This window comes from Rhinoraja longicauda, chromosome 8, assembly GCF_053455715.1.
Source record: "Rhinoraja longicauda isolate Sanriku21f chromosome 8, sRhiLon1.1, whole genome shotgun sequence".
NCBI classification, from domain to species: domain Eukaryota; kingdom Metazoa; phylum Chordata; class Chondrichthyes; order Rajiformes; family Arhynchobatidae; genus Rhinoraja; species Rhinoraja longicauda.
Genome location: NC_135960.1, coordinates 13,826,541 through 13,853,511, shown reverse-complemented (window position 1 = coordinate 13,853,511; position 26,971 = coordinate 13,826,541). Strand labels below are relative to the sequence as shown.

The following is a 26,971-nucleotide window of genomic DNA, read 5'->3' as shown; positions in this document are numbered from 1 at the left end:
TCAGTTAGGTGGAATTTAAGAGAATAAGTGATGATCTCAGATAAAGTTATACATTTCCAATAGGACTACTAAATAGAGGGAGGGTATTCCCAATGGATGGAGATTCCAGACTCAAGAAACACATCATCATGATAGGGGGGTGCCATTAGAACCTAGGTTCACCCAGTGACTGATGCACAAATGGAATTCATTAGCACAGATGACAATTGGGTCAAGATATCAAATGTGTTCAAGAAGGAGGTAGATATATTTCTTAATACTAATGTGATCAAGCGATATGGGGAGAAGGCAGGAAAATGTTGCTGAAGTAGAAGGAGATACAAGAGACTGCAGATGCTGTGAGGATGTTCTGTCATAATTGTGTTCGGTGATGGAGTGGGCCAGAAAGGTGCAAAGGCCCACTTATACAATCTTCCAGTTTTTAAAAAAAACTGTCTACAGACAAATATACAGAGAGAAAAACATGAATCTGATGTCCGGTCAGATGCAGTATAATGTGGATAAATGTGAGGTTATCCACTTTGGTGGCAAGAACAGGAAAGCAGACTATTATCTGAATGGTGGCCGATTAGGAGAAGGGGAGATGCAACGAGACCTGGGTGTCGTGGTACACCAGTCATTGAAAGTAGGCATGCAGGTGCAGCAGGCAGTGAAGAAAGCGAATGGTATGTTGGCATTCATAGCGAGGGGATTTGAGTATAGGAGCAGGGAGGTTCTGCTGCAGTTGTACAGGGCATTGGTGAGACCACACCTGGAGTATTGCGTACAGTTTTGGTCTCCTAATCTGAGGAAAGACATTCTTGCCATAGAGGGAGTACAGAGAAGGTTTACCAGATTGATTCCTGGGATGGCAGGACTTTCATATGAAGAAAGACTGGATAGAATCTGCTTGTACTCGCTGGAATTTAGAAGATTGAGTGGGGATCTTATAAAAACTCACAAAATTCTTAAGTGGTTGGACAGGCTAGATGCACGAAGATTGTTTCCGATGTTGGGGAAGTCCAGAACAAGGGGTCACAGTTTAAGGATAAGGACTGAGATGAGAATGTTTTTTTTCACACAGAGAGTGGTGAATCTGTGGAATTCTCTGCCACAGAAGGTAGTTGAGGCCAGTTCATTGGCTATATTTAAAAGGGAGTTAGATTTGGCCCTTGTGGCTAAAGGGATCGGGGTATGGAGAGAAGGCAGGTACGGGAATACTGAGTTGGATGATCAGTCATGATCATATTGAATAGCGGTGCAGGCTTGAAGGGCCGAATGGCCTACTCCTGCACCTATTTTCTATGTTTCTATTTTGCATTTTGTTTGATTCACTGCATGCATTTGGTTCCTTCTGTGCATTAATCATGCGTAAAAGACTGGGATGAAACTGACTTATGCAGCACACAAAAACACAATGCTTTGTGATCTGGTATGCAAGCAGTTGTTTGTATTTTATCGAGTAATTTTTGTTCAGGGCTCGATAGACACTTTATTGTCACATGTACCGTGAAGGGACAATGAAATTCTATTTTTTGCGACCACAGTACACAAGAGTCGCCACAAGGTGTCGACAAAGTTACAAAAATACCCTTAATTCTGTCAATTTCCCCGGTGTGGGACGAATAAAGGAATATATTATTATTAAATATGGTCCCTTCTTCCTTCCCCATTATGGTCCCTTCTTCCTTCCCCATTAAGCACCCATTTAAATGAATCACATTTTATTCCCCTCACAATTCTCCCCAGATCTTCTCACTCACCTTATACATGAGGCGAAACTTGCAGTAATAAATTAAGCTGCAGAGCTATAGAATGTGCAGGGATGCCAAAGAATCTGGGAGGAACCTAGTAGTTGCAGAGTGAACGTGCAATCTCCACACATGCAGCCCTGCAGGTCAGGGTTAAACCTGGTTTGCTGGAGCTGTTAAGCAGTAGCATTTACTACTTATGCCACTGTACCATTGTGAACCATTTTATGTGCATGCAAAATGCCTGGCTACATTTCAAGATTAGGTTTTAAGTAATGTAGAGCATAAAAACATTGTGCTGCTCGATAACATTTGCAACTTGTTTTGTAAAAAAATCAAATAAAATCAATTAACTTTTCTTAAGATTACAATGATATACTTATTCTCACTGCAGGTGCAGGCAACATCAAGCCAGAGAATTCTGCTGAAAGCATGTGGATTGGATTTGAAAACCATTTGATGCGAAACCCGTCATCAGTTATTAGATTCATTCACGTAGTTATATTAGACCCTAATGTGCACAAAGCTTTCAAAGATGCCTTGAAACAAAATTCACAACTGGTAAGAATGCTTAAAATGAACTACAGCATCTTAATAATACATTTTTTATTTTATTTTTTTAATTTATATAGCGCTTTTCATATACTCAAAGACGCTTTACAGAGATTTTGAGAACATAGGGAAATTAATAAATAGATAAATAAGTAAATAAATAAATGAACAGAGAAAGGAGACAGTAGGTGAGGTGACCTTCAGTGGTTGAAGGCAGTACTGAACAGGTGAGACTTCAGCGATGTTTTGAATGTGGTGAGTGTGGGGGAGTCTCTAACGGTTTGGGGTAGTGAGTTCCATAGGGTGGGAGCAGCGATGGAGAAAGCCCTGTCCCCCCAGGATCTGAGTTTGGTCCGGATGTGGGGGGATAGGAGATTGGCAGCGGCAGAGCGGAGGGTGCAGGTGGGAGTGTGCCTGTGGAGGAGGTCGGTCAGGTAGGATGGGGCCAGGTTATGGAGGGCTTTGTAGGTTATGAGGAGGATTTTGTACTGGATTCTCTGGGGGATGGGGAGCCAGTGGAGTTTATAAAGGACGGGGGTGATATGGTCACGGATCGAGGTGTGTGTGAGTAGACGGGCAGCGGAGTTTTGAATGTATTGAAGTTTATTGATGATTTTTGAGGGTGTGCCATAGAGGAGGCTGTTGCAGTAGTCGAGACGGGAGGTGATGAAGGCGTGGATGAGGGTTTCTGCAGCTGTGGAGGAGAGGGATGGACGGAGACGGGCAATGTTTTTGAGGTGGAAGAAGGCTGTCTTTGTGATGTGTTTGTCGAAGGAGAGGGTTTGATCAAGGATGATTCCAAGGTTCCGGATGTGAGGTGAGGTGGATACTGGGAGACCATCAATGTTGAGGATGAAGTTTTGGGTGGATTTGGTGAGCATTTTTGGACCAATGATGATGATTTCAGATTTGTTGCAATTGAGTTTGAGGAAGTTTGATTGAAGCCAAGATTTTATTTCAGTAATGCAGTTTGTCAGTGTAGAGTGTGTGGTGGAGGAGATTGACTTGGTGGAGATGAGGAGCTGGATATCATCGGCGAAGCAGTGGAAGTTGAGACCATGACGGCGGATTAATTGACCAAGGGGGAACAGGTAGAGGATGAAGAGGAGGGGGCCAAGGACTGAGCCTTGGGGGAGGGGAGCTGTGGGGGATTTACAGTTGTTAATGGAGATGAACTGGTGTCTGTCAGAGAGGTAAGATTTAAACCAGGATAGGGCTGTGCCGGTGATGTTAAGGGAGGTTTCAAGTCGGCTGAGGAGAATGGAGTGATTTATGGTGTCAAAGGCGGCGCTGAGGTCAAGTAGGATGAGGATGTTGAGGTTGCCAGCGTCGGAGGAGAGGAGAATGTCGTTTGTGATTTTGAGGAGCTCAGTTTCAGTACAGTGGTTTGAGCGGAATCCAGATTGGAAAGTTTCATACAGGTTATTGGTAGAGAGGTGGTATTTTAGTTGGGAAGCTACAGCACGTTCCAAAACTTTGGACAGAAAGGGTAGGTTGGAGATTGGTCTGAAGTTGTTTGGGGTGTCAGGGTTTAGACCAGGTTTTTTCAGAATGGGGGTGACAGCAGCGATTTTGAGGGATGGCGGGACGATGCCAGTGGACAGGGAGGAGTTTATTGTTGCAGTGATAAGTGGAGAGAGAGCAGGAAGGCAGGCCTTGACAAAGCTGGAGGGGATGGGGTCCAGAGAGCAGGTGGCAGTTTTTATTCCTGTGAAGAGGTCAGAGAGGTCGGTGGTGGAGATTGGGGAGAACTGAGGCAGGGGCTGACAGGATAAGGGGGGGCAGGTGGTTTGAGGGGGAGCAGGTGCGTTGGTGGTTAAGGTGCTGTAGATGTTGTCTATTTTGCTTTGGAAGAATGAAAGGAAAGTGGTGCATTTGTCAACTGTGAATGATTGGGAGATGGTGTCTTATAACTTTATAACAAAAAAAAAGTAGCTTTAGTGCATTTAGAATGAACACTGGGAAACGTCAACTTTACTTCCATACCTCTTTTGGGTATCCTATACAGTGCACATCTGGGCTGCTATTTTAAGGCGAAGTTTGAATGGCAGAGCATGAACAGCTTCCTCACCAAACATGACTTGGGAAACAGCTGTGGGCCCAAAAGACATCTCGGGAAGACTCATTGTAGGGCAGAGGGTTCAGTGTTCCTCTAGACCTTTCAAAGAAACCTCCAATACCTGTTGTCCCAGGATCTTCATTGTTCACAGCGAAGGTTGCATCTGAAAGAGTCGTTTGGCATGGAAACATACTGTCTGGCCCACTGACATCTTGCTGACTATTAAAAACTAACTTGCACTAATTCGACACTAATTTTATTCTCCCCCTGTTCCCTTGCTCTTCCCCCAGATTCTGACGCGTAACACAATGGTCAGATGCAAAGAGCAATGACAATTTGTCAAATGTCTGGTTGTGAAACATAATCATACTTAAAGTTTTTGTGGGGCATTTCTGGACTTTTGTTCTATGCACTCCATGCTTATAATGTTTTTATACATTAAGATAGCCGGATATGTACATTATTGTTAAATGACGTGCAATTCACATTTTTAAAACTGCTTGCACAAAATTATTCATGATAAATGAGGCTTGCAAGTGGTGTGGGTTCATAAACCGAAGTGTAGCTGACTGAGGACTGTTTTGGCATTAGCTGAAGGAGGCTCTCTACCTTGCCTGCTCTGCTGCCAAGAAATGCAAGACTCATCTTCCAAGATTGTTTCCCTTCATTAATTTTTCCTCATGATTAATCCCCTATACTGGCAATATTTGCTCTCCATAATTCTCTTATTGAACAATGGATTAACTGATCTCCTTGAAACCTATCCATTTCCCACCCTAACCCACATTCAATTTCCTCATTCCCTCCATATCCCAATCCTTGGTCATTCCCCTGACTGCTTTCCTAACTGCCTCATTCATACCATTTTCACACCAGTCGATCATCTCTCCCCACTTTCCTATGTTTCCTGCAAGACCAAGGGAGTTATTTCTGCTGTCTTCAATCACAACCTTCAATTGCTGTTCCAAGGTGAATAGTCATAGAGTGATACATTGTGGAAACAGGCCCTTCGGCCAAATGTGCCCACAACAGCCAACATGTCCCAGCTACACTAGTCCCACCTGCCAGCATTTGGTCCATATCCCTCCAAACCTGTCCTATCCAAGTACCTGACTAACTGCTTCTTAAATATTGGGATAGTCCCTGCCTCAACTACTTCCTTTGGCAGCATGTTCCATATATCCACCACCCTTTGTGTGAAAAAGTTACCCCTCGGATTCTTATTAAATCTTTTCCCCTTCAACTTAAATGGTGTACAGAAATTAATTGTATTTTCTGCATAACAACAATTAATATATCTTCAAAGTACTTCATTGGCTTAGATAATTTGAAACAAGATTGTGGAGAAAATACAGTACTTGTGTAAATCCTATTTTCTCTCTTTACCCTACCTGTTTCTTGGGATTCTGATAATAACATTACAGCACTTTGTTTTAATCTACATTGATCAGAAAGTCAGTAAGCTAACAAGCCCTGGTTATTAAAATCGCCAACTATTCCCAGATGAATCATTTATTTTGGTGGCTGACACTGTTTTGTACAATTGTATCTGGAAGAACTACAAGAGATGGCGGCGGCACGGTGGCGCAGCGGTAGAGTTGCTGCCTTACAGTGCCGGAGACCCGGGTTCGATCCTGAGTATGGGTGCTGTCTGTACGGAGCTTTTAATGTCACCCCCGTGACCCCCATGGGTTTTCCCCGTGTTCTCCAGTTTCCTCCCACACTTCAAAGACGTACAGGTTTGTACGTTAATTGCCTTTGGTAAAGATTGTAAATTGTCCCTGTTGTGTAGGAAAATGTTGGCGTATGGGGATCACTGGTCGACGTTGACTCGATGGGCCAAAGGGCCTGCTTCCACGCTGTATCTCTAAAAACTAAAACTGATTGAATATTCACTTCCTTGCGTCCCCTACAAAGCAGCATGTGCTATTCTCTGATCAGAAAGAATATTAAATGCATGCAAACTTTTCTAACATTGTTTATCTTCACCATTTATTTTTTTAGAAAATGGAAGCAACAGGAATAAACATTGGGACTGTAACGGTGCTGGCTGTCCCAGGTGACATTACAAAAGAAACAACTGATGCAATTGTAAACAGTACAAACATCCACCTTAATTTGGGCAGCGGTAAGTGGCAATGTTTTGTTTGTGTTTCTTCCAGATATTCATACCTTTAAAACAATTGATTTGAAAATCTATTGCATTCCTTCATTGTCACTGTGTGTACGTTCTTGGATTCAAGACCCTACAAAATTGCAGAAAACTTCACCAGAAGGACTGCAGCTTTTCAAGAGGTGGTTCGCTAACACCTTCTCAAGGGGAATTAGGGATGCATATTAAATGTTGGCAATGCTAGCATATCCCCAAAAACATTTTTTTTTTAAATCCTGTACATTTGATTCTCTACATACCATCACTTAATTGTGTACGATTTAAGTTTATTATTGTCGTGTACTGAGGTACGGTGAAAAAATGTGTTTTTGATGCTATCTAAACAAATCAGATATACCATACTTAAATACAATTGTCAAACTCAAGTACAGGTTCTGTCTGTACGGAGCTTATACGTTCTTCCCTTGACCTGCGTGGGTTTTCTCTGAGATCTTCGGTTTCCTCCCACACTCCAAAGACGTACAGGTATGTAGGTTAATTGGCTTGGTAAATGTAAAAATTGTCCCTAGTGGGTATGGGATGGTGTTAATGTGCGGGGGTCGTTGGTCGGGGCGGACCCGGTGGGCCGAGAGGGCCTGTTTCCGCGCTGTATCTCTAAACTAAACTAAACTAATTGGAAAAGGTGAATAATTAAAGAGAGTCCCTGGGTGAAGAAGTGACAAAGGAACACAGGGAATGGGAATGGGAATGGGTTACCTGAGATTGGAAAATAAACCGTGAAACTATTTGCTATCTCTGGGTTTAATCTCACGAGGTTGCATCATTTCCTCTTGCAATGTGCCCAGTTATTGATTGAAAGATACAGCATCATCAACCCATCAATTCCACCACTGACACCCGTTCACACTAGTTCTGTTATCCCACATTCGCATCACTCCCAACACTGGGGGCAATTTACAGAGACCAATTAACCTACAAACCCACTTGAGCTTTAGCAAGCTGTTGCATATCAAAGGCTTCCCAGTTAAATTTGACCTTCTCTCTTGATAGTCGCCAAGGGTAAGAACCTAACACTGGCAAATGCAATCAGAGTAGATGAGCAAAATGGTTGCATTGGTGTGGTGGCCTGAAGGACCCATTTCTGTGTTATACAATGCTATGATTCAACATTTCCGACTCTGATTGGTATAGCTGATCAAGACATGTACAAGAGAAAGGGATTACTACCATTATCGTAATTGGAGAAAATAGAAACTATCATCGTTGAAGATTAATACACCATTTACCACAATGAAAGTTGCTAATCACTAACTACTTTGCTTTGCAGGGGTTTCTAAAGCTATTCTGGCGGCAGGTGGCCAACCGTTGGTGGATGAATGCAAGAAACTAGGTGAGTCATTACAAGTCATCTCTCTTCTCGCGGAGTAGATGTAAGTTCAGAGTGACCGTTATTTTGGTGTGTTTTTTTTTTAAAAAGCAAACTTAGTGGCCATCTATCTAAAAAATAATGGTCTGGAAATTATTTCCAGCTTAGAGATACATGATAACTAGCAATAGTGAACATTGTAGGGCAACTGAGTTGGATGGTCCATTGAAAGCAGGGGGAGGATTGCCAGGAGCAGGGTGGATGGGCAGGGAAAATGGTTGTTGGTGGTGAATTGGGTGTAGGACTCAGCTTGGCAGATGATTATGGTTATTGTATGGGATAGATTGTCAATGGGTTATGGGAATCAGGTCACCTAAGGACATCAGTAACAACGCTGAAGTTGTGAGGGGAAAGTGGAAATCATTACCACAGAAGCTAATTTAATAAAGGAATTCACCTAGAACTAAGTGGAATCCTCAAATTCCCAGCAGCAACTCTAAGACCTGCTTCATTAAGCAAGATCTGTTCCAATGCAAGCCTTGCATATAGAGTCGTAAGATTATAAGTCATAAGGAATAAGAGTAGAATAAGGCCATTCGGATCATCAAGTCTACTCTGCCATTCAATCATGATTGATCTATCTCTCCCTCCTAACCCCATTCTCCTGCCTTCTCCCCGTAACCTCTGACACCTGTACGAATCAAGAATCTATCTCTGCCTTAAAAATATTCACTGACTTGACCTCTACAGCCTTCTGTGGCAAATAATTCCACAGATTCATCACCCTCTGACTAAATAAATTTCTCCTCATCTCCTTCCTAAAAGAACGTCTTTTAATTCTGAGGCTTTGACCTCTGGTCCTAGACTCTCCCACTAGTGGAAACATCCTCTCCACATCTACTCTACCCAAGCCTTTCACTATCCTGTATGTTTCAATGAGGTCCCCCCTTATTCTTCTAAACTCCAATCGAGTACAGGCCTAGTGCCGACAAACGCTCATCATAGGTTAACCTACTCACTCCTGGGATCATTCTTGTAAACCTCCTCTGGAGTTTAGAACATAGAATAGCACAGGCACAGGCCCTTTGGCCCTCAGTCTTTGTGCCGAACATGATGCCAAGTTATAACTGATTTCATCTGTCTGTACATGATTCATTTCCCTCTATTCCCTGTACTTGTGCCGATCTAGAAGTCTCTTACATGCCACTATCACATGTGCCTCCACCACCACCCCCGGCAGTGGGTTGCAAGCCCCCAGCACTCCGTGTAACAAATAAATAAATAAAAATGACCAGATAGATGGAGAAATAAATACACTTGCCCCGTATATCTCTATTAAACGTTCCCCCTCTTGCCTTATAATTATTGCCCTCTAGTGTTGAACATTTCCACCCTACGGGGGAAAAGGTTCTGACTGTCTACCCTATCTACGCCTCTCATAACTTTATCTGTTTCTATAAATTTTATCTCCAACCTCTGACGTTCCGGAGAGAAATATCCAAATCTATCCAATCTCTCCCTGCAGCTAAAACCTTCTAATCCAGACAGCATTCTGGCAAACCCTCTCTGCAGCCATAAGTTTAATTTTGCACAGATGGCATCAAAAAGAGCATTGCATTCCTTTGGCATCATTCTGTTTGCCTCTAGAAGGATTCATGTCTAACAGAATTATAATAAAGATGCACTATCCAACTTATTACACTTTGTGATCAAGTTTTTTATAATTACATTGAACATCACAAAAAAGGCATCGCTCTTTGCAGTCCTAGTTTAGTTTGGAGATACAGCGTGGAAACAGGCCCTTCAGCCCACTGAGTCCGCACCGACCTGTGATCCACGCAGACTAACACCATCCTCCACACACCTGCACATGCATATCTTTGGAGTGAGGGAGGAAACCAGAGATCCCGGAGAAAACCCATGCATTTCACGGGAAGAAGGTACAAGCTCCATACCGACAAGCAGCCATAGTCAGGATTGAACCCAGGCCTCTGGCCCTGTAAGGCAGCAACTCTACTGCTGCAATACTTTTTTTTCCATCCTGGGAGAAAGATTTCTAGGCATGACTTTAGAAAATTTGGAAACTCAAACAATAATTCTATAATACAACATTTAAAAGATAAATTTAGGACTGGTGGTAAAAAATTATATTCCATGCAAAATTGACTAAGTGGAACCTGTTGCTGATATTGCAATGAAGGCATAATTCCTCGAATTTGGAAATGGTGTAAGCTGGAACAAACTTTGTGTTTTTTTTTTTCTCAATGCATGAGACACAATGGTCAAACTGGACTTCTTCCATTACAAACCTATTATCTCAAGACATGGGTGCCACATCATCCTGATGTAAAAGTCCTTTGGCTTTTTGGGTTTAGGGAAGGTTTGCCAAGTGAACCAAAGAAGGGGCTGAGTTGATGACAATGAAGGCAGGCTTCATTCAGTAAAACCTCTCTTTTAATTTTCCACCTTTAGGAGTCCAAAAGAAGGACAGTGTGATTACCACGGGGGCTGGAAATCTAAGTGTGAAATATGTAATACATTGGATTAAATGGACTCAAACAAATGACATCAAGGCATCTATTGGCAGGATTCTAATGGAATGTGAAAGACTGCAAATAAGTTCTGTGTCTTTCCCGGCGATTGGAACAGGTAGGTTTTAATACAAATTAAATGTGGGCGTCTAATCTGTCTTGTATTAAATACTAGTTTCTATTTAAGTAGACACCAGAATTTCAACTCTTGCATGCAGGGTCTTTTATAATTAGAATGTTTGGAAAGGGGTTAGCAGATCATTTTCATCAGACAATTGATTCTTCATGTAACAGTTCTCCCTTTCCAAAATGTGTTGTATAAGGCATAAATTATGTGATGGAGTAACTTCACCCTGAGACTATTACAGCCCCAATTATAAATGTCAAGCTTGAAACACACTTTCCACTGAAATTTCTACTTGGGCCTCCGGCAATGTTGATATTCATTGCCTATCCCTAATTACCCTTGAACAATGGAAACAGTTAACCATCAAATGTGCGTTGGAGTTGAATATCGGCAAGACCAAGCAAAGATGGAAAATTTTCATCTCTGCTGGACATGTCTGTCTAAAGAAGGGTCTCTACCCGAAACATTACCTATTCCTTTTCTCCAGAGATGCTGCCCGACTCACTGAGTTACTCCCACATTTGTGTCTATCCTCTGGGCATTTGTTGTTTTCACAACAATCCAATACTTTCACAGTCATCACTACTGATATGAGTTTCATTCCATGTTTACTTACTTATTTGAATTCATATCATAGTAAGAGCATTAAACATAGGAGCGGAATTATGCCATTCAGCCCATTTGATCATGGCTGATTTACTTTTCACCCTCAACCCCATTCTCTTGCTGCCTTCCGTAATCTTTTACTCCCTTACTAATCAAGAACCTATCAATCTATTTAAAAATACCCAAAGACTTGGCCTCCAAGCTGTCTGTGGTAATGAATTCCACAGATTCACCAGCCACCTGCTAAAGAAAATCCTCCTCGGCTCCATTCTAAAGTTACATCCTTTTATTTTGTGGTTGTGCCCTCTGCTCCCTGGCTCCCCCACTACTGAAAACATCTTCTCATTCAAATTACTTGGTTGTCAGGCTGGAATGCCCACTCATGCTTCTAGATTAATAATTCAATCGTCTGGAGAGTAAAGCAGTGTGGTCAAGAGCAGTATTGATTTGATAAATTTACAACTTTTGCTTAATCTCCTCATTGCACTGCATTTGACCTGCATTCAATCTTTTGTTTAGGGGCTGGAAAACTAAAACCCGTTGACGTTGCAAATGCACTTCTGGATGCAATAAGTGATCATGTGAAGAATTTTGTATCACCTACACTCTCCATGATCAGAATAATATTGTTCACTTCAGTAACGAAAAATCTGTTTTGCCAGTGTATGGAACAACGTTTCAAAAAGTGTGATGGTGAGGAACTAATGCACTTGGTTATAATCCTGCACCTATTTTAATAATTATTCCAATTGTGCATTGTTAACTACAATCTGCCAGAAGTCTGTTTCATGCACACTTGCCCCACAATGTTTAATAACCAGTCTGACATTCTCATTTGCTTTATTAAATAAATAGTCTTACCACCTCATGGATTGAGGCAGCTAATATGCTGCTGGATGGTAGTCCGTTTTGTTGATGTGTTGTAGAGGTTTAGAATTTAGACTGTACCAACACATTCCAACCAATTATATTACTGGTTCCAGAGAGTCAGAACATCATTTTGTTATTCTTATCTTGGTTTAACTTATTTGATATTTGGTTTATTATACTCTCGTGTGGTGAAAAAGGTTATTCTGCTGCTATCCTTTTTCTTTTGCATTACCTGTTGTATGGAATTCAAATCATACCATACATGAGTACACCAAGTAGTACAATAGAGAAAGGAAACAGAATGCAGAATATAGTGTTACAGCTACAGAGAAAGAGCACTTAAAAAAAAAAGTGCAATGGCCACAACAAAGTAGATTGGGAGATCAGGAATATATATTCATAGCAAGAGGATTTGAGTATAGGAGCAGGGAGGTTCTGCTGCAGTTGTACAGACTCCTTTAAGTCCAGGCTCAAAACCTATTTCTACTCCCTAGCGTTTGAGGCTCATTGAGGAGGCGCTGTGAACTGTTTGCGTGCTACTGCATGTTTCATTTTTTTCCTTAGTACCTAATCAGATGTACAGCACTTTGGTCAACGTGTGTTGTTTTTAAATGTGCTATACAAATAAAATTGACTTGACTTGACTTGACTTGGTGAGACTGCACCTGGAGTATTGTGTACAGTTTTGATCTCCTAATCTGAGGAAAGACATTCTAGCCTTAGAGGGAGTACAGAGAAGGTTCACCAATAGTCGTTTATTCAATAATCAATAGTCGTTTATTTGTCACATACACATAAATGTGTAGTGAAATGAAACATTACCCGCAGTTAAACACTAAGACCAATAAGAATAATCAATAAAAATGCAATAACACATACAATCACAACTAACACCAAACAAAAAGAAACATCCATCACAGTGAGTCTCCTCCAGTCCCTTCTCACTGTGATGGAAGGCCAAAAATGTATTTTTCTCTTCCCTGCCGTCTTCTCCTGCGGTCAGGCTGTTTGAGTTGCCACGTCGGGGCGGTCGGGGCTCCCGATATTGAAGCCCCCGCTGGACGGTGAAAGGTCCACGGCCTATTTCAGGCCGCGCCGGACGGTGAAAGGTCCGCGGTGGGCCGACCCAAGCCCCGCGATTCGGGGCGGGCGAACACGCTGTCTCTGCCGCTGCCGGAGCTCCCGATGTCGGCCCCCACCCAGGGACGAATCGCAGCCGCTCCCGCAGCATCCGCAGGCAGCCAGCGCCGCAGGTGGTGAGTCCGGGCCGCGGGCTCTGCGAACCAGAGCCCCAGGTGGTCCCAGGTGCATGGCCGGTGGTAGGCCGCAACGGGAACGGAGACACGACACAGAAACAAAGGTCGCGTCTCCGTTCGGGAGAGAGAATTTTACAGTTCCTGTTCCCTCCCCCCCCCCCCCCCCCCCCCCCCCAAACATAACATACAAACACTACACCATATTAAAACTACAATTCATACAAAAACAACAAAAAAACACAAAAGACAGACGGACTGCAGGCAAGCCGCAGCTGCGACGGCAGCGCTGGCTCCTCCCTCCACCAGATTGATCCCTGGGATGGCAGGACTTTCATATGAAGAAAGACTGGATAGACTAGGCTTATACTCGCTGGAATTTAGAAGACTGAGGGGGGATCTTATTGAAACATATAAAATTCTTAAGGGGTTGGAGAGGCTAGATGCGGGAAGATTGTTCCCGATGTTGGGGAAGTCCAGAACTAGGGGTCACAGCTTAAGGATAAGGGGGAAGTCTTTTAGGACCGAGATGAGAAAACATTTCTTCACACAGAGAGTGGTGAGTCTGTGGAATTCTCTGCCACAGAAGGTAGTTGAGGCCAGTTCATTGGCTATATTTAAGAGGGAGTTAGATGTGGCCCTTGTGGCTTAAGGGATCAGGGGGTATGGAGAGAAGGCAGGTACGGGTTACTGAGCTGGATGATCAGCCATGATCATATTGAATGGCGGTGCAGGCTCGATGGACCGAATGGCCTACTCCTGCACCTATTTTCTATGTTTCTATATCCTTAGCATATGAGAGCTCCATTCACGAGTCTAACAGCAGGGAAGAAGCTGTTTTTAAAATCTGGTGGCATGTGTTTTGCAAGCTTTTATATATCTTCTGTCCAATGGCAGAGCGAGAGGCATGAATGACTGGGGACTGCCTGGACCTTGTTAATGTTGGCATGAAGTGTAGCTGGAGTCGATGGTAGGGGAGGCTGGTTGGTATGATGGTCTGGGCTTGCAGCCTTGGGCAGAGCAGTTGTCAAAAACATGCATGAACTCAATTTTATCATACTTTCTTTTAAAATATAGACCATAATGTTAGAAAAATGGAAAGATTTATATTGGAATAATTCTTTTACATTTTTATACATTATAAATGTTTATTTTTCAGTGGCAACAACTTCGTCATTAAATCACGGATACCAGATCGCACCATTTAATTCTGTTTATCCAACTATTCTGAGGCCAAAAAAACTTTTGACTACCACAGTTGAGATATATGGCATGACAGGTAACACTATTGAAATGGTTCGAGAGAATGTTGAAAATCTAATTAAGGAACATTGTAAAAGCAAAATAATAGACAACAATGGTGGAAGCTGCTTATCTCCCAATCAAATGCAACAAGTTACAGACCTCGTTGAAAAGCTGCAACTGAGAGTTGAGATCCGGAAAGACAACATAGTAATAGATGGACATACTGATGAAGTTCTGGATTTCATTGTGAAATTTAATTCTATGGTTCAATCTGCCAAAGAACAAGTGTCCAGGATGCAGGAAGAGGCTCAGATAAATGCCTTTGTGCAGTGGGAGTTCATGTGTAATGGAAAATTTCAACAGTGTGTGCAATCTTTGAACTGCGACGTTGAGAAAGCTTTTCAGGAAAAGAAGGAAACTATGAAGCACAAGCTGAATGGAGAAACGTTCACTGTTAACTTCAAGAAAATGCAAGTTGAAGATTCGAAAGGAAATATGAATGTTATTAGGAGGCTTCTTGAAGGAGGTAATGACAAGAAAGAATATAATTATGTAATAATATAATAGTACAGTAAATTTCCGTTTATCCAGCATGCTCAGGACCTCAGTGCTGCCAAAGCGACAGAATTTCCAGACTGTTGGACTGTTATTTCCCTTGCTTTCAAGTATGCTTTTAATTCATTTTTTCTAGATGTTACACATGATATAATTCTTTTCAATGTTTCGAGAGAGGGTGGGAAGTGGAGCTTTAGTTTAGTTTGGAGATACAGCGTGGAAACGGGCCCTTTGGCCCGTCGAGCCCACACTGACTAGTGATCCCAGTACACTAACACTATCCTCCTCCACACACGAGGGACAATTTACAATTTTTACCAAAGCCAATGAACCTACAAACCTGTACGTCTTTGGAGTGTAAGAGGAAAACGGAACGCGTGGAGAAAACCCACACGGTCATTGGGAGAATATACAAACTTTGTACAGACAGCACCCGTAGTTAAGGATGGAACTTTTTTTTTTCTCTTGAGAGTATAGGACGTTGACAAGTGATCTTGTTGTGGAGTATAGATAATGGATAAAATGAATACTCAGTTTTTTTTCCCAAGATGGGGGATTCTAAAACTAGAGGGTATAGGCATAATGTAAATGCTGAGAGATCTAAGACCGACCTGAGGGGTACCTTTTTCACCTAGAAGGTTTTTGTACCTGGATTCACTGTCAGTGGAACAATAGAAGTGAATACAGTTATGATTGTCCAAAGACATTTGGATAAATATTTAGAAAGGAAGGGTTTGGAGGGATATGAGCCAAATGCAGGCAAATGGGGCTAGCCAACAATATCAACCTAGTTGGTATGGCCAGGCAGATCAATGGGCCTGCTTCTGTGCAATACAGCTGTAGGACTCTGAGGGCTGCTGGAATAGTAGTTGGACTATTAGTCTAATGAGGCAACAAACCATCGAAATATGGGCACAGAGTTGGTTGCATAGAGGAACAAGGGTGTGGTTCTGCATGTCCATCCTGATTCCTGTCAAACATCCTGCATGGATATTAATGACAAGTGAGGATAAGATCATGCATTGGATCGCTTCTCAGGATTAATTGACCACTTGACAGGTACTGTAAGGCGGCTCACATATAAGATGAATCAATGTACAAAACCTGAGGAGAGGAAGTACCCTCTTTTCCAGCTTTCTTCCCCTCTCCATACCCCATCATATTGAGCCCGAAGAAGGGTCTGACCCAAAACGTCATGCCTCTGTGTTCTCCTGAGAGGCTACCTGATTCGCTGAGTTGCACCAGCACTTAAGTCTTTTGCCAACATCTGCAGTTCCTTGTGCCTACAAGTACTTAATTGCCTTCATCTTATTTTACTTTTTTTTAAATGTTGAAAACGAAGAATAAAACTGACAGGCAGAGAAAGGTAACCGAGAGGAGAAAATTGAAATTTTAGCTTGAATCAGCATGTTGATTCTTGATCCCTTTGGATGCATTTTATATTCCAGGTGCATTTGAACTCCCAGCAACTTGGAGTGACATGAGCAATCAGGAATTTGTAATGGAGGTTATTCCGAAAGGTACATTGGAATACAATGAGGTGGCAGAAAAGTTCAGGATGTCTTGTGAGAAATATGTGGTAAAAATAATCAAGGTACTTCACTAAATTTATTTCTATATTGTCCACTAAGCATTATCCTCGGAAGTAGAGTAATAAGTCCTTTTTTAATGACTGTAGGCGAAAAACTCAAGTCACTGATAAAAGGCGCATTAAATTGTGTTAAATTTTCTTGTACGCATACCATGTTCTTGTGTGCTTTAGAAGCACCACAAGCAACGCATTTCAGAGTAAAATTTTGTTATGGAGCCATAGGATCAGACAGCATGGAAATAGGCCCTTCAGTCCAATTTGCCCACACCAATCAAAAATGCCCCATCCACACTATTCGTACCTGCTCGCAATTGGCTTGTACCCTCTAAATCTTTCCTATCCATGAAGTTATGACCAGGTATTTTGTGACGTGTGGGTAAGGGCATGAACAAACTCGCAAGCCAAGAGCACAGCATCTTGATTCTCTCTTCAAAGATATTGCTTGAGTGCTGAGTAGTTCTAATATTTTCCATTTAATTTCAGATTCCCAGCATCTACAAAATTTTGCTCGTGGATTCCAACATGTCTTATTATTCTGGGGTCTATCCCAATCCTTCATACTAGGGAAATTTGCGGAGGGCAATTAACCTACACACCTGCATGTCTTTGGAACGTTGGAGGAAACCGAGCATCCAGAGAAAACCCATGCAGTCACAGGGAGAACGTGCAAACTCTGTACAGACAGCGCCCATAATTAGAATCGAACCCGGGTCTCTGGCGCTGTAATGCAGCAACTCTACCGCTGCGTCACTGTGCTGCCCAAATTAGTTTGGCTAATTTGGCTCTAACCCATACCACTATTAAATTGAACAGTCGACCACATGTCACTGTGTTTAATTGTCACCTTTGTACTTTCGTAACCAACTATAGTCCACCACTTCCCTCTTTTAAAGGAAAAGTCAAAAGAACATTTTATACATGTATTCCTATAGTAGATTTAATAATCATATCATAGATCTGTTCATCTCCTTGGAGCTCTGCAATGGTGCCGGTGTGTACAAAGTCTCACCCATACTTCCCTTATGTCAACTGGTCATGGTCTTCATGGATTAACCAGAATTTCACTTTGACCCTCTGTTGCTAGTTTATCTGTGGTTTCTTCATGTTCTTTAATAATATCCACTGGAGATGGACACAAAAAGCTGGAGTAACTCAGCGGACAGGCAGCATCTCGGGAGAGAAGGAATGGGTGACGTTTTGAATCGAGACCCTTCTTCAGACTGAAGAAGGGTAGAAGGGTCTCGACCGGAAATGCCACCCATTCCTTCTCGCCAAAGATGCTGCCTGTCCGCTGAGTTACTCCAGCTTTTTGTGTCTATCTTCGGTTTAAACCAGCATCTGCAGTTCCTTCCTACACATAATATCCACAGGGTTAGCTTTAGGAATTATGAATTGGCTCATCATCGTTTTATCATACCAGCCATTAACAGTTTATTTTCAGTTCTGATTATATCAGATTGGCTCCATTTAAAGGTGCAGCAGTCACTGACTGGAGCGTTATAGAAAGTCTGAAGATAGCATGAGGAGCACTCATATGAACAAATAGAGAAGAGGGCAGTGGTAGAGTTGGGCAGCACAGTGGCTCAGCAGTAGAGTTGCTGTTTTACAGCGCCAGAGACCCAGGTTCGATCCTGACTGCAGGTGCTGTCTGTATAGAGTTTGTATGTTCTCCCTGTGACGGTGTCAGATCCAGAGACGTGTAGGTTAATTGACTTCTGTAAATTGTCCCCAGTGTGTAGGATAGAACTTGTGTATAGGTGATAATTGGTTGGCCCAGACTCGGTGGGCCCGATAGGCCTGATTCCACGCTTTATCTCTAAACTAAACGAAAGGAGAACAGGGCATTTCAAGACTGGAGTTAGGAGGAGAATTCCCAGAGTGACAATTGGCACACTTGAAGCCACGATCAGTAGACATGAGTTGTTGGTGGGAGCAAGTGAAATGAGTCATGTAGCACTGAAACAGACCCTTTGGCCCAACTTGCCCATCCATGCCAGTCCCACCTGTCCATGTTTGGCTCGTATCCCTCTAAAGTTTTTCTATCCACTGAACAAATGTCTTTAACAAGTGGCCAGTGAGATCACTCCCAAATAATATTGCTGCAGAGACTTGTTCCCAATGCTGCAAAAGGTTTAATGACTTATAATCAAGGACAGTGACTCTGCAAAACCCATCTACAATGCTCGAACATTTACCACCTCTCCACCATACATGCAGATTTTGTAACTTGCACATACCTACAGCTATTTAAGCATATCCTGATACATTGCAAAAAAAAAAAAGAATCTAGTTGCATTAGTAAAGTAATTTTCAAGCACCATATTGCCTGAGCAGAGGCCCCCACCATACCTGTTGGCTCCTTTATTTGAAGAGGAAAGTGCTGCCTCATGGCCCAAGTCAACACTCGACTATTCTGAAGAAGGGTCTCGACCCGAAAGGTCACCCATTCCTTCTCTCCAGAGATGCTGCCTGGCCCGCTGAGTTACTCCAGCATTTTGTGTCTACCTTCAACACTTGACTATTGGCCCTGAGTGGTTTGCAGATCATTGAAGATAATGGTATCGTCGAATCAAATCCAATGTCTCGCATCCCACTGCCCGCTCATCTCCCAATCACTTTTGCCTTACAAGACCCAAATGTTTCAAATGACCTCATTTTAGTGGCCCACTTATTTTATTATGGAACATAAAACAGAAGAGCACAGGAACATGCCCTTCAGCCCACAATGTCCGTGCTGAACATGATGCGAAGACCAACTCTTATCTACTTGCACATAATCGATATCCCTCCATTCCCCACATATCTATGTGCCAATCCAAGTGTCTCTTCAATTACACTATTGTATGCTTCTACCACCACCCTCAGCAGCACATTCCAGGCATTCTGTGTGTAAAACAAAATGTACTGTGCACATTTCATTTAAATGTTGTCTTTCTCACCTTAAGCTCTGCCTTTTAGTATTTGATATTTCCATCATTGGGGGGGGGGGCAAAGATTCTGACTATTTGCCCTTTAATAATCTTTGTGTAACGATCACAGATTCTCATTTCAAACACATGAAACAAAACTTCCTTGCCAGATTTAATTAGCGGAGTGGTGCAGCATTAGCACAGTCAGTGGCACATCGGTAGAGTTGCTGCCTTACAGCGCCAGAGACCCAGATTCAATCCTGACTGTACGGAGTTTGCACGTGCTCCCCGTGACTGCTTGGTTTTCTCCGGGTGTTCCGGTTTCCTCCACACTCCAAAGACTTACAGGTTTGTCGGTCAATTGGCTTCGGTAAAACAATTTGTAAATTTGTTCCCAGTGTGTAGGATAGTGCCAGTGTATGGGGATCGCTGGTCGGCCTGGACGAATTGGGCCAAAGGGCCTGTTTCCGCACTGTATCTCTCAACTAAACTAGACTAATGTTTGAATCAGTTTGAAAAAATCCTGTGTCACCATGTTTATCACCTGCATCCATGAGCTGCAACCTTGGCACAGTATATGAGACGGTGAATCACTATGGATGTGCAGACTGCAACAAGGTGACGGGGAAAGTTCAGTTTATGTGTCAGCTCTCCAGAGGTTGTGTACGTCAGTTCAGCCCCAGACGTCTGGGATGAGATCTATAATGTGGCAGTCCATTACACGAATAGAAAGAGTATTTTAGAATACTGCTTTCACCTTTCTATGTGGACTTTCAACTCTTCCATTCGCTTTTGACTTAATCCATATTTCAGAGATTGGTTGGTAATCTGTTTGGTTTAGAGATACAGTGCAGAAACAGGCCCTTCGGCCCACCAAGTCTGTGCCGACCAGTGATCGACCCGTTCACGATCACTATCCTACACACTAGGGATAATTTGCAATCTTTACCGAAGCCAATTAACCTACAAACCTGTATGCCTTTGGAGTGTGGGAGGAAACCGGAGCACCCGGAGAAACCCCACGCGATCACAGGGAGAATGTACAAATTCCATACAGACAGCACCCACAGTCAGGATCGAACCCAGGTCTCTGGCGCTGTAAGATAGCAACTCTACTGCCGTGTCGTATGTGTCCACGTATAAGATTATTAAGGGGTTGGACACGTTAGAGGCAGGAAACATGTTCCCAATGTTGGGGGAGTCCAGAACAAGGGCCCACAGTTTAAGAATAAGGGGTAGGCCATTTAGAACTGAGATGAGGAAAAACTTTTTCAGTCAGAGAGTTGTGAATCTGTGGAATTCTCTGCCTCAGAAGGCAGTGGAGCCCAATTCTCTGAATGCATTCAAGAGAGAGCTGGATAGAGCTCTTAAGGATAGCGGAGTCATGGGGGTATGGGGAGAAGGCAGGAATGGGGTACTGATTGAGATTGATCAGCCATGATCACATTGAATGGCGGTGCTGGCTCGAAGGGCCGAATGGCCTCCTCCTGCACCTATTGTCTATTGACTACAGATCTATTCACACCCACAGCTGCCTTGATTGTACCTCTTTCCACCATGCTTCCTGTATGGATATTCATTTTAATCTGGTTTTGAAATGTGGTCAATGGTACCATATTTAAGAAGCAGAGTACAATGAAATGTTGCAAATCGGTTTAGCACTGGCGCTGAGATGAATTTCTATGCCCATTTTTGTTTTTACAATTTATCCTACCCTCCCACCTTTCTCTGCATCTTAAAACCTATTTATCCACAAGCTTTTCCAGTGTATCCCAGAACATTGTGGAAAGCTGGGGAAGAAATTGCAGGGCCGCTGGCAGGGATATTTGGCTCAATGATAGCCACGGGAGAGATGCCAAAAAAGGAAGGTTGGCTAATGTTGTGCCTTTGTTGAAGAAAGGCTGCAAGGAAAAGCCCAAAGATTACAGTCCAGTGAGGTGGGAGGGGATTATGAGAGACAGGACATGCATGCATTTGGAAAGGCAAGATCTGAGAAGGGATAGTCAGCATGACTTTAGTGTGGAAAATGTGTATCATCAATGTGATTGAGATTTTTTTTTTTAAGAGGTGACCAAGAAGAATAATGAGGGCAGTACACAAGTCATTGTCTACATAAACATTAGCAACTTTAACATGTCACAAGATATTGGTGATACTATATTTAGAGTATTATATGCTGTTCAGGTTACCCTTCCTTAGGAAGGATGTCTTTAAATTGGAAAGGGTGAAAATAAACTTACAAAGATGTTACTGGGTCTGGGGTAGTTCAAGTGATAAGGATAGGCTGGGTCCTTTTTTCCCTTGAGGGCAGGAGATTGAGGGGTAACCTTATAGAGGTATATAAAATAAGGAGGAACGTACATAAAGTGAATAGCCACAATCTTTTCCCCAGAGTAGGAAGTCTAAAATTACAGGGCCTTCATTTAAGATGAGAGGGGAAAGATTTAAAAGGGACTCGAGGGACAAACATTTTAATAAACGGTGATATGTACATGGAATGAGCTGCAGAGAAAGTGATAGCGGGGCTACAATTACAATATTTAAACGTCATTATGTCAGGTGCGTGGATAGGAAATGTTTGGAGGGATATAATCCAGGTAACTGAGTTGATTATGTAACCTGGTCAGCATGGATAAGTTGGGCTGAAAGGTCTGTTTCATTCTGTATATCTCTGCGGCTCTAACCCAGTGTGCAATTCTGTTTTCAACAAACAGTTCAATTGAGAATCTCAGGTCCAAAATGGTTACTTTTTGTGTCTATTGAGATTCATTAATTCTTGATAAAAAATGCATGTGATTGAATACTGCTAATTGCAAAACTTGGTCCGTTTCTACTTTCGAAATTAATGCTGTTTACATGTTTCATCTAGATTGAAAGGATCCAGAATCTCAAACTTTGGCAAAGTTATTCCATCAGAAAGAAAACGGTGGAAAGAAAGATTCCTGGTGCAAACATTGAGCAAATTCTTTACCATGGAACTACCAAGGAAATTCTCCATAAAGTGAATAAGACTGGTTTCAACAGAAGCTTTTGTGGAAGAAATGGTAAGCTGCCAAATCTTAAGTGATGCCTCGGGTCCATTGTAGGACCTTCCATGGATGGGATAGGGGATCAGACCTCGCCATTATCTTGTCCAACTGCAACATGGCATCCCAACTATACTCAAACCCCTTACTGGATCCTTTGAGATCTAACCTTCCAGTCCAGCTTAACATGCAGGACCTTGTCAAAGGCCTTACTAAAGTCCATATACTCTGCTGTCCTTGCCAATCCTCTTCTGTGATCTCCTCTAAACACTCCATCAAATTTAAGAGTATTGTTTTCCCACATACAAAGCTTTGCTGACTATCCCTAAACAGTCCTTGCCGATTCAAATGCTGGTAGATTGGATTCCTCAGAATCCATTCCACCAGTGGTTTTCTGTAAGAGTTCTTGCTGGTACAGCATACCAGCATCTCTTTGGGGGGGGGGAGTCATTATTACAATATCTCCCAAGTTATACATAAGTTTAATCGTGCTTAAATGCACCTTTTTTGTTTGCAAAAAAAAACCCTACTCATTTCCGGTAACTTCCCCGACACAGATACAAGAAGCTGGCGTAACTCAGTGGGACAGGCAGCACCTCTGCAGAGAAGGAATGGGTGATGTATTGGGATGAGACCCTTCTTCAGACTGGTTCAGGATAAGGGAAACGAGATCTAGACGATGATGATTGTAGAGAGATAAAGAGCAACGAATGAAAGATATGCACAGAAATGCAATGATAAAGGAAATAGGCCATTGTTAGCTGTGTGGGTGAAAACAAGAAGCTAGTGCGACTTGGGTGGGGGCGGGGACCATTGTCAGAGTGAGGCTAAACGCAAATTGGAGGAACAGCATCTCATATTTTGCTTGGGCATCTTACAGCCCAGTGGTATGAATAATGATTTCTCTAACTTCAGGTAGCCCTAGCATTCCTTCTCTCTCTCTCTCTCTATCCCTCCCCCACCCACGTCGCACCAGCTTCTCGTTGTCACCCAACAAACAGCTAACAATGGCCTGTTTATTTTATCATTGTTACTTATTTGCATATCTTTCATTCATTGTTCTTTATCTCTCTACATCATCTTCCATCTTCCTAATCCCTAACCATTCGGAAGAAGGGTCTCAACCCGAAACGTCACCCATTCCTTCTCTCCAGCGATGCTACCTGTCCTGCTGAGTTACTTCAGCTTTTTGTGTCTATCTTTGGTTTGAACTAGCATCTGCAGTTCCTTCCTACTGATATCAGGCTCACTGGCTTATTGTTCCCTGGCTAGTCCTTGCAGCCCTTTTAAAAATAAAGGTACAATATTAGCCACCCACCAGTCTTCCGGTACCTCTCCTGTGGCTATAGATAATGCAAATATCTTTTCCAAGGCCTCAACAATTTATTCCCTAGTTTTCCACAGTGTCAAAGGATACACTTAGTCAGGCCCTGGGAATTTGCCCAACTTGAGACTGCTCGCATCTCCTCCTTTGTAATTTGGGTATGGTGATATGAAGAAGGGTCCTGACCCAAAACATTACCTAGCCTTTTTCACCAAAGATACTACCTGGCCAGCTGAGTTACTCCAGCATTTTGTGTCTATCTTTGCTATTATCCAGTAATTCTGCCCCAAACTGTTGAATAGAGAGAGACACGATCAGGGCCACTATTTTAGAGTATAGATTAACATAGTCGTGAAAAGCTCGGTATGTGAACAGTTGTAGGGTTAAGGAAATCTAAAAAACATTTTCAGTCAGAGAGTTGTGAATCTGTGGAATTCTCTGCCTCGGAAAGCAGTGGAGGCCAATTCTCTGAATGCATTCAAGAGAGAGCTAGATAGAGCTCTTAAGGATAGCGGAGTCAGGGGGTATGGGGAGAAAGCAGGAACGGGGTACTGATTGAGAATGATCAGCCATGATCACATTGAATGGCGGTGCTGGCTCGAAGGGCCGAATGGCCTACTCCTGCACCTATTGTCTATAGTCTATTGTAACACAACCTAAATCAAAATGGGGCTGGGATGAAAATCTGTTTGAAAAATATGTTGTAATGTTGGAGCTCCTGTTTATTACAATCACTTTTACATTTTTACATGTTTTCAATCAACCATTCTCAATTGAAGCAATGATATTAACTATAATCTATTAATTTTCCATTTCCTACCAGCCACTACGTATGGAAAAGGAACTTACTTTGCCTTGAAAGCTTCTTATTCATGCAAGAACACCTACTCCACTCCTGACACCGACAAATGCAAATACATCTATCAGGCACGAGTGATCACCGGGAGTAAATGTCTTGGAACGGACAACATGCTGGAGCCAACACCAGTAAGCACACATGGAGATCCAACTGACCTGTGTGACTGCGCAGTAAATGATTTGAGAAAGCCCACTATTTTTGTTATTTTTTGTGATGATGGGGCATATCCAGAATACTTGATAACCTTTGCAACAACAGGAAGCATCTGAAGCAGCCTATTTTGCTGCAATCAATTTGATACAGCGCTTTCATTTTCTTTTTCTTACAGCTAGTTTATCCAGCATTCTACGTGTTGCAGTACTGCCATTAATGATTTGTTCTGTGCAGGCTCGTGAAGCACAATGCACTAACGTCCAAACTAATGCGCCATCAGATAGTTAGAGAAGATAAGAAAGAATGTCTCCTTTTGCAATCATGCTAAAAATATTTATTATAACATTAAATAATGAAGATTTATATTGAAGCAAATTAAAGCCCCAATTTAAACTCTGGGTGGTTGGGGTTGGTGGGGGAGGGAGAGCAATTGGGGATTTGCCTTCATCTTTGAAGTATCATGCTCTGGTGATTTTGATTTCTAGGACTAAGCAATATTCTCACACCGACTCTTTCCCAAGGCAAATTGTAATGCAAAGTAGGCTTGTAATTTGGAAATGCAATGAATGTATAAAATTATGAGTGCCCTAGAAAGGATATGTAGGAAGAATCTGTCTCCCATGGTGGAAGGGTCAAAAACAAAGGGACAGAAACTTAAAGGGATTGATAAAATGTTTGGGGCAGTTGAAACTTTCACTCAGGGTTCATTCAAACTCTGTATTAAGCAATGTTGCTCTTGAAGCTGTGTGGCTTGCAGGGTTAATGAATCTAGTACTATAATGTCAGATAGTGTTGTTTTCTAAGCAACACAGACTGATTCGGCTCCATGTTATCCTCCAGTGTTGGAAATTTGCTCTGCTGCTACGTATCAGGGATAATATGCCATTATGAACATTATTAAGGTCGTTTGTTTGTATGAATATTCAATAAAATCTAAATCTGTGTATTGTACTTGTCATATTTGCACTAAAGATTTGACAAAGTTTAATGCAGACCCCTTCCAGACAGAGAAATTATACCCTAGCCTAAGGAATTGTAGGAATAATATAGAAATACTCTGTTATTGTGGATGAAGACACAAAAAATAAACCCCTGAAATAGCGGAGAACAACTCTGGAGAGTTTGAGGGGCTGAAAGAAATCGATAAAAGATTGGAGCAACTTTACTTGATTTCTTAGGTTCAAACACTTACCCTTCTACCACTACTCCCTGTCTTCTCTAGGAATCATTCTGACTGTATGTCTATAACTGGTGGTGTTCCACAGAGATCCACAGACATATATATATCGCAACAGATATAAACTATATATGACAGATGAAAATGCAGATAAGATGGCCAGTAAGTTTGCAGATGAGACAGAAATTGGTGGAGGTGCAGACAGGGAAGGAGGCTGTCAAATAATACAGCAGGATATAGATCCGTTCCAGATATGGGTGGAGGAAAGGTTTTATTGGAGATAGTTTTGGAAATGGCGCATGCACCAATGTTGTCTTCATTCACATTAACTTTTAACTTTTTTAAACTTTTTTTTCATATTTAAAAAAAAAAAAAAAAAAACTCTTTAAACGGTTTAGGTTTATTGTCACGAGTCCTGAGGTGTAGTGAAAAGCTTTGTTTTGTGTGCTATCAGATCAAATAATACTATACATAAATACGATCATAGTCAAACTCAAATGCAAGAGGTGGAGCAAAATGGAAAATACAGAGTGGAAAAATTGTTTTGTAGCGTAATAAATGATGGTTCCGTGCGAGACACTTCAGACTGAGAGAAGAAGGATTTTGACTCAAAATGTCACCTATTTTTCTCTAGAGATGCTGCCTGGCCGATTCAAAGTAGTGCCCTGAGATATTGAGCAACTCCCAGCAGCACCTACCAGGCACTCATCACCATCTGTTTTTTTTTTTTAATTGCCCCACACATCATCTGTAAACTTTGCCACTCACCTTAAAGCTATGCTCCCTAGCATTTGATTTTTCCATCCTGGGAATTAAAGATTGACTGTACCCTAACTATACCTCTCATCATTTCTATCAGGTCTCCCTGCAACCTCTGGCATTCCAGAGAAAGCCATCCAAGTCTGTCCCACCTCTCCCTCTAGCT

The 26,971-nt window shown here is 42.2% G+C and overlaps 1 protein-coding gene across 2 annotated transcripts in view; it reads left to right on the top strand.

Annotated features, from left to right (window-relative positions):
* The window catches only part of LOC144595752 (protein mono-ADP-ribosyltransferase PARP14-like), a 59,729-nt gene extending 33,916 nt beyond the window's left edge, over positions 1-25,813 (top strand). For both annotated transcript variants that reach the window (XM_078403355.1, XM_078403354.1), the window contains exons 14-22: positions 2,125-2,291; positions 6,346-6,469; positions 7,782-7,844; positions 10,293-10,469; positions 11,604-11,777; positions 14,367-14,978; positions 16,456-16,601; positions 22,377-22,551; positions 24,681-25,813. In XM_078403355.1, the coding sequence (XP_078259481.1) occupies positions 2,125-2,291; positions 6,346-6,469; positions 7,782-7,844; positions 10,293-10,469; positions 11,604-11,777; positions 14,367-14,978; positions 16,456-16,601; positions 22,377-22,551; positions 24,681-24,985 (1,943 nt within the window). In that variant the 3' untranslated portion in view covers positions 24,986-25,813. The remainder of the gene's footprint in view (positions 1-2,124; positions 2,292-6,345; positions 6,470-7,781; positions 7,845-10,292; positions 10,470-11,603; positions 11,778-14,366; positions 14,979-16,455; positions 16,602-22,376; positions 22,552-24,680) is intronic.
* Positions 25,814-26,971: the final 1,158 nt, after the last annotated feature.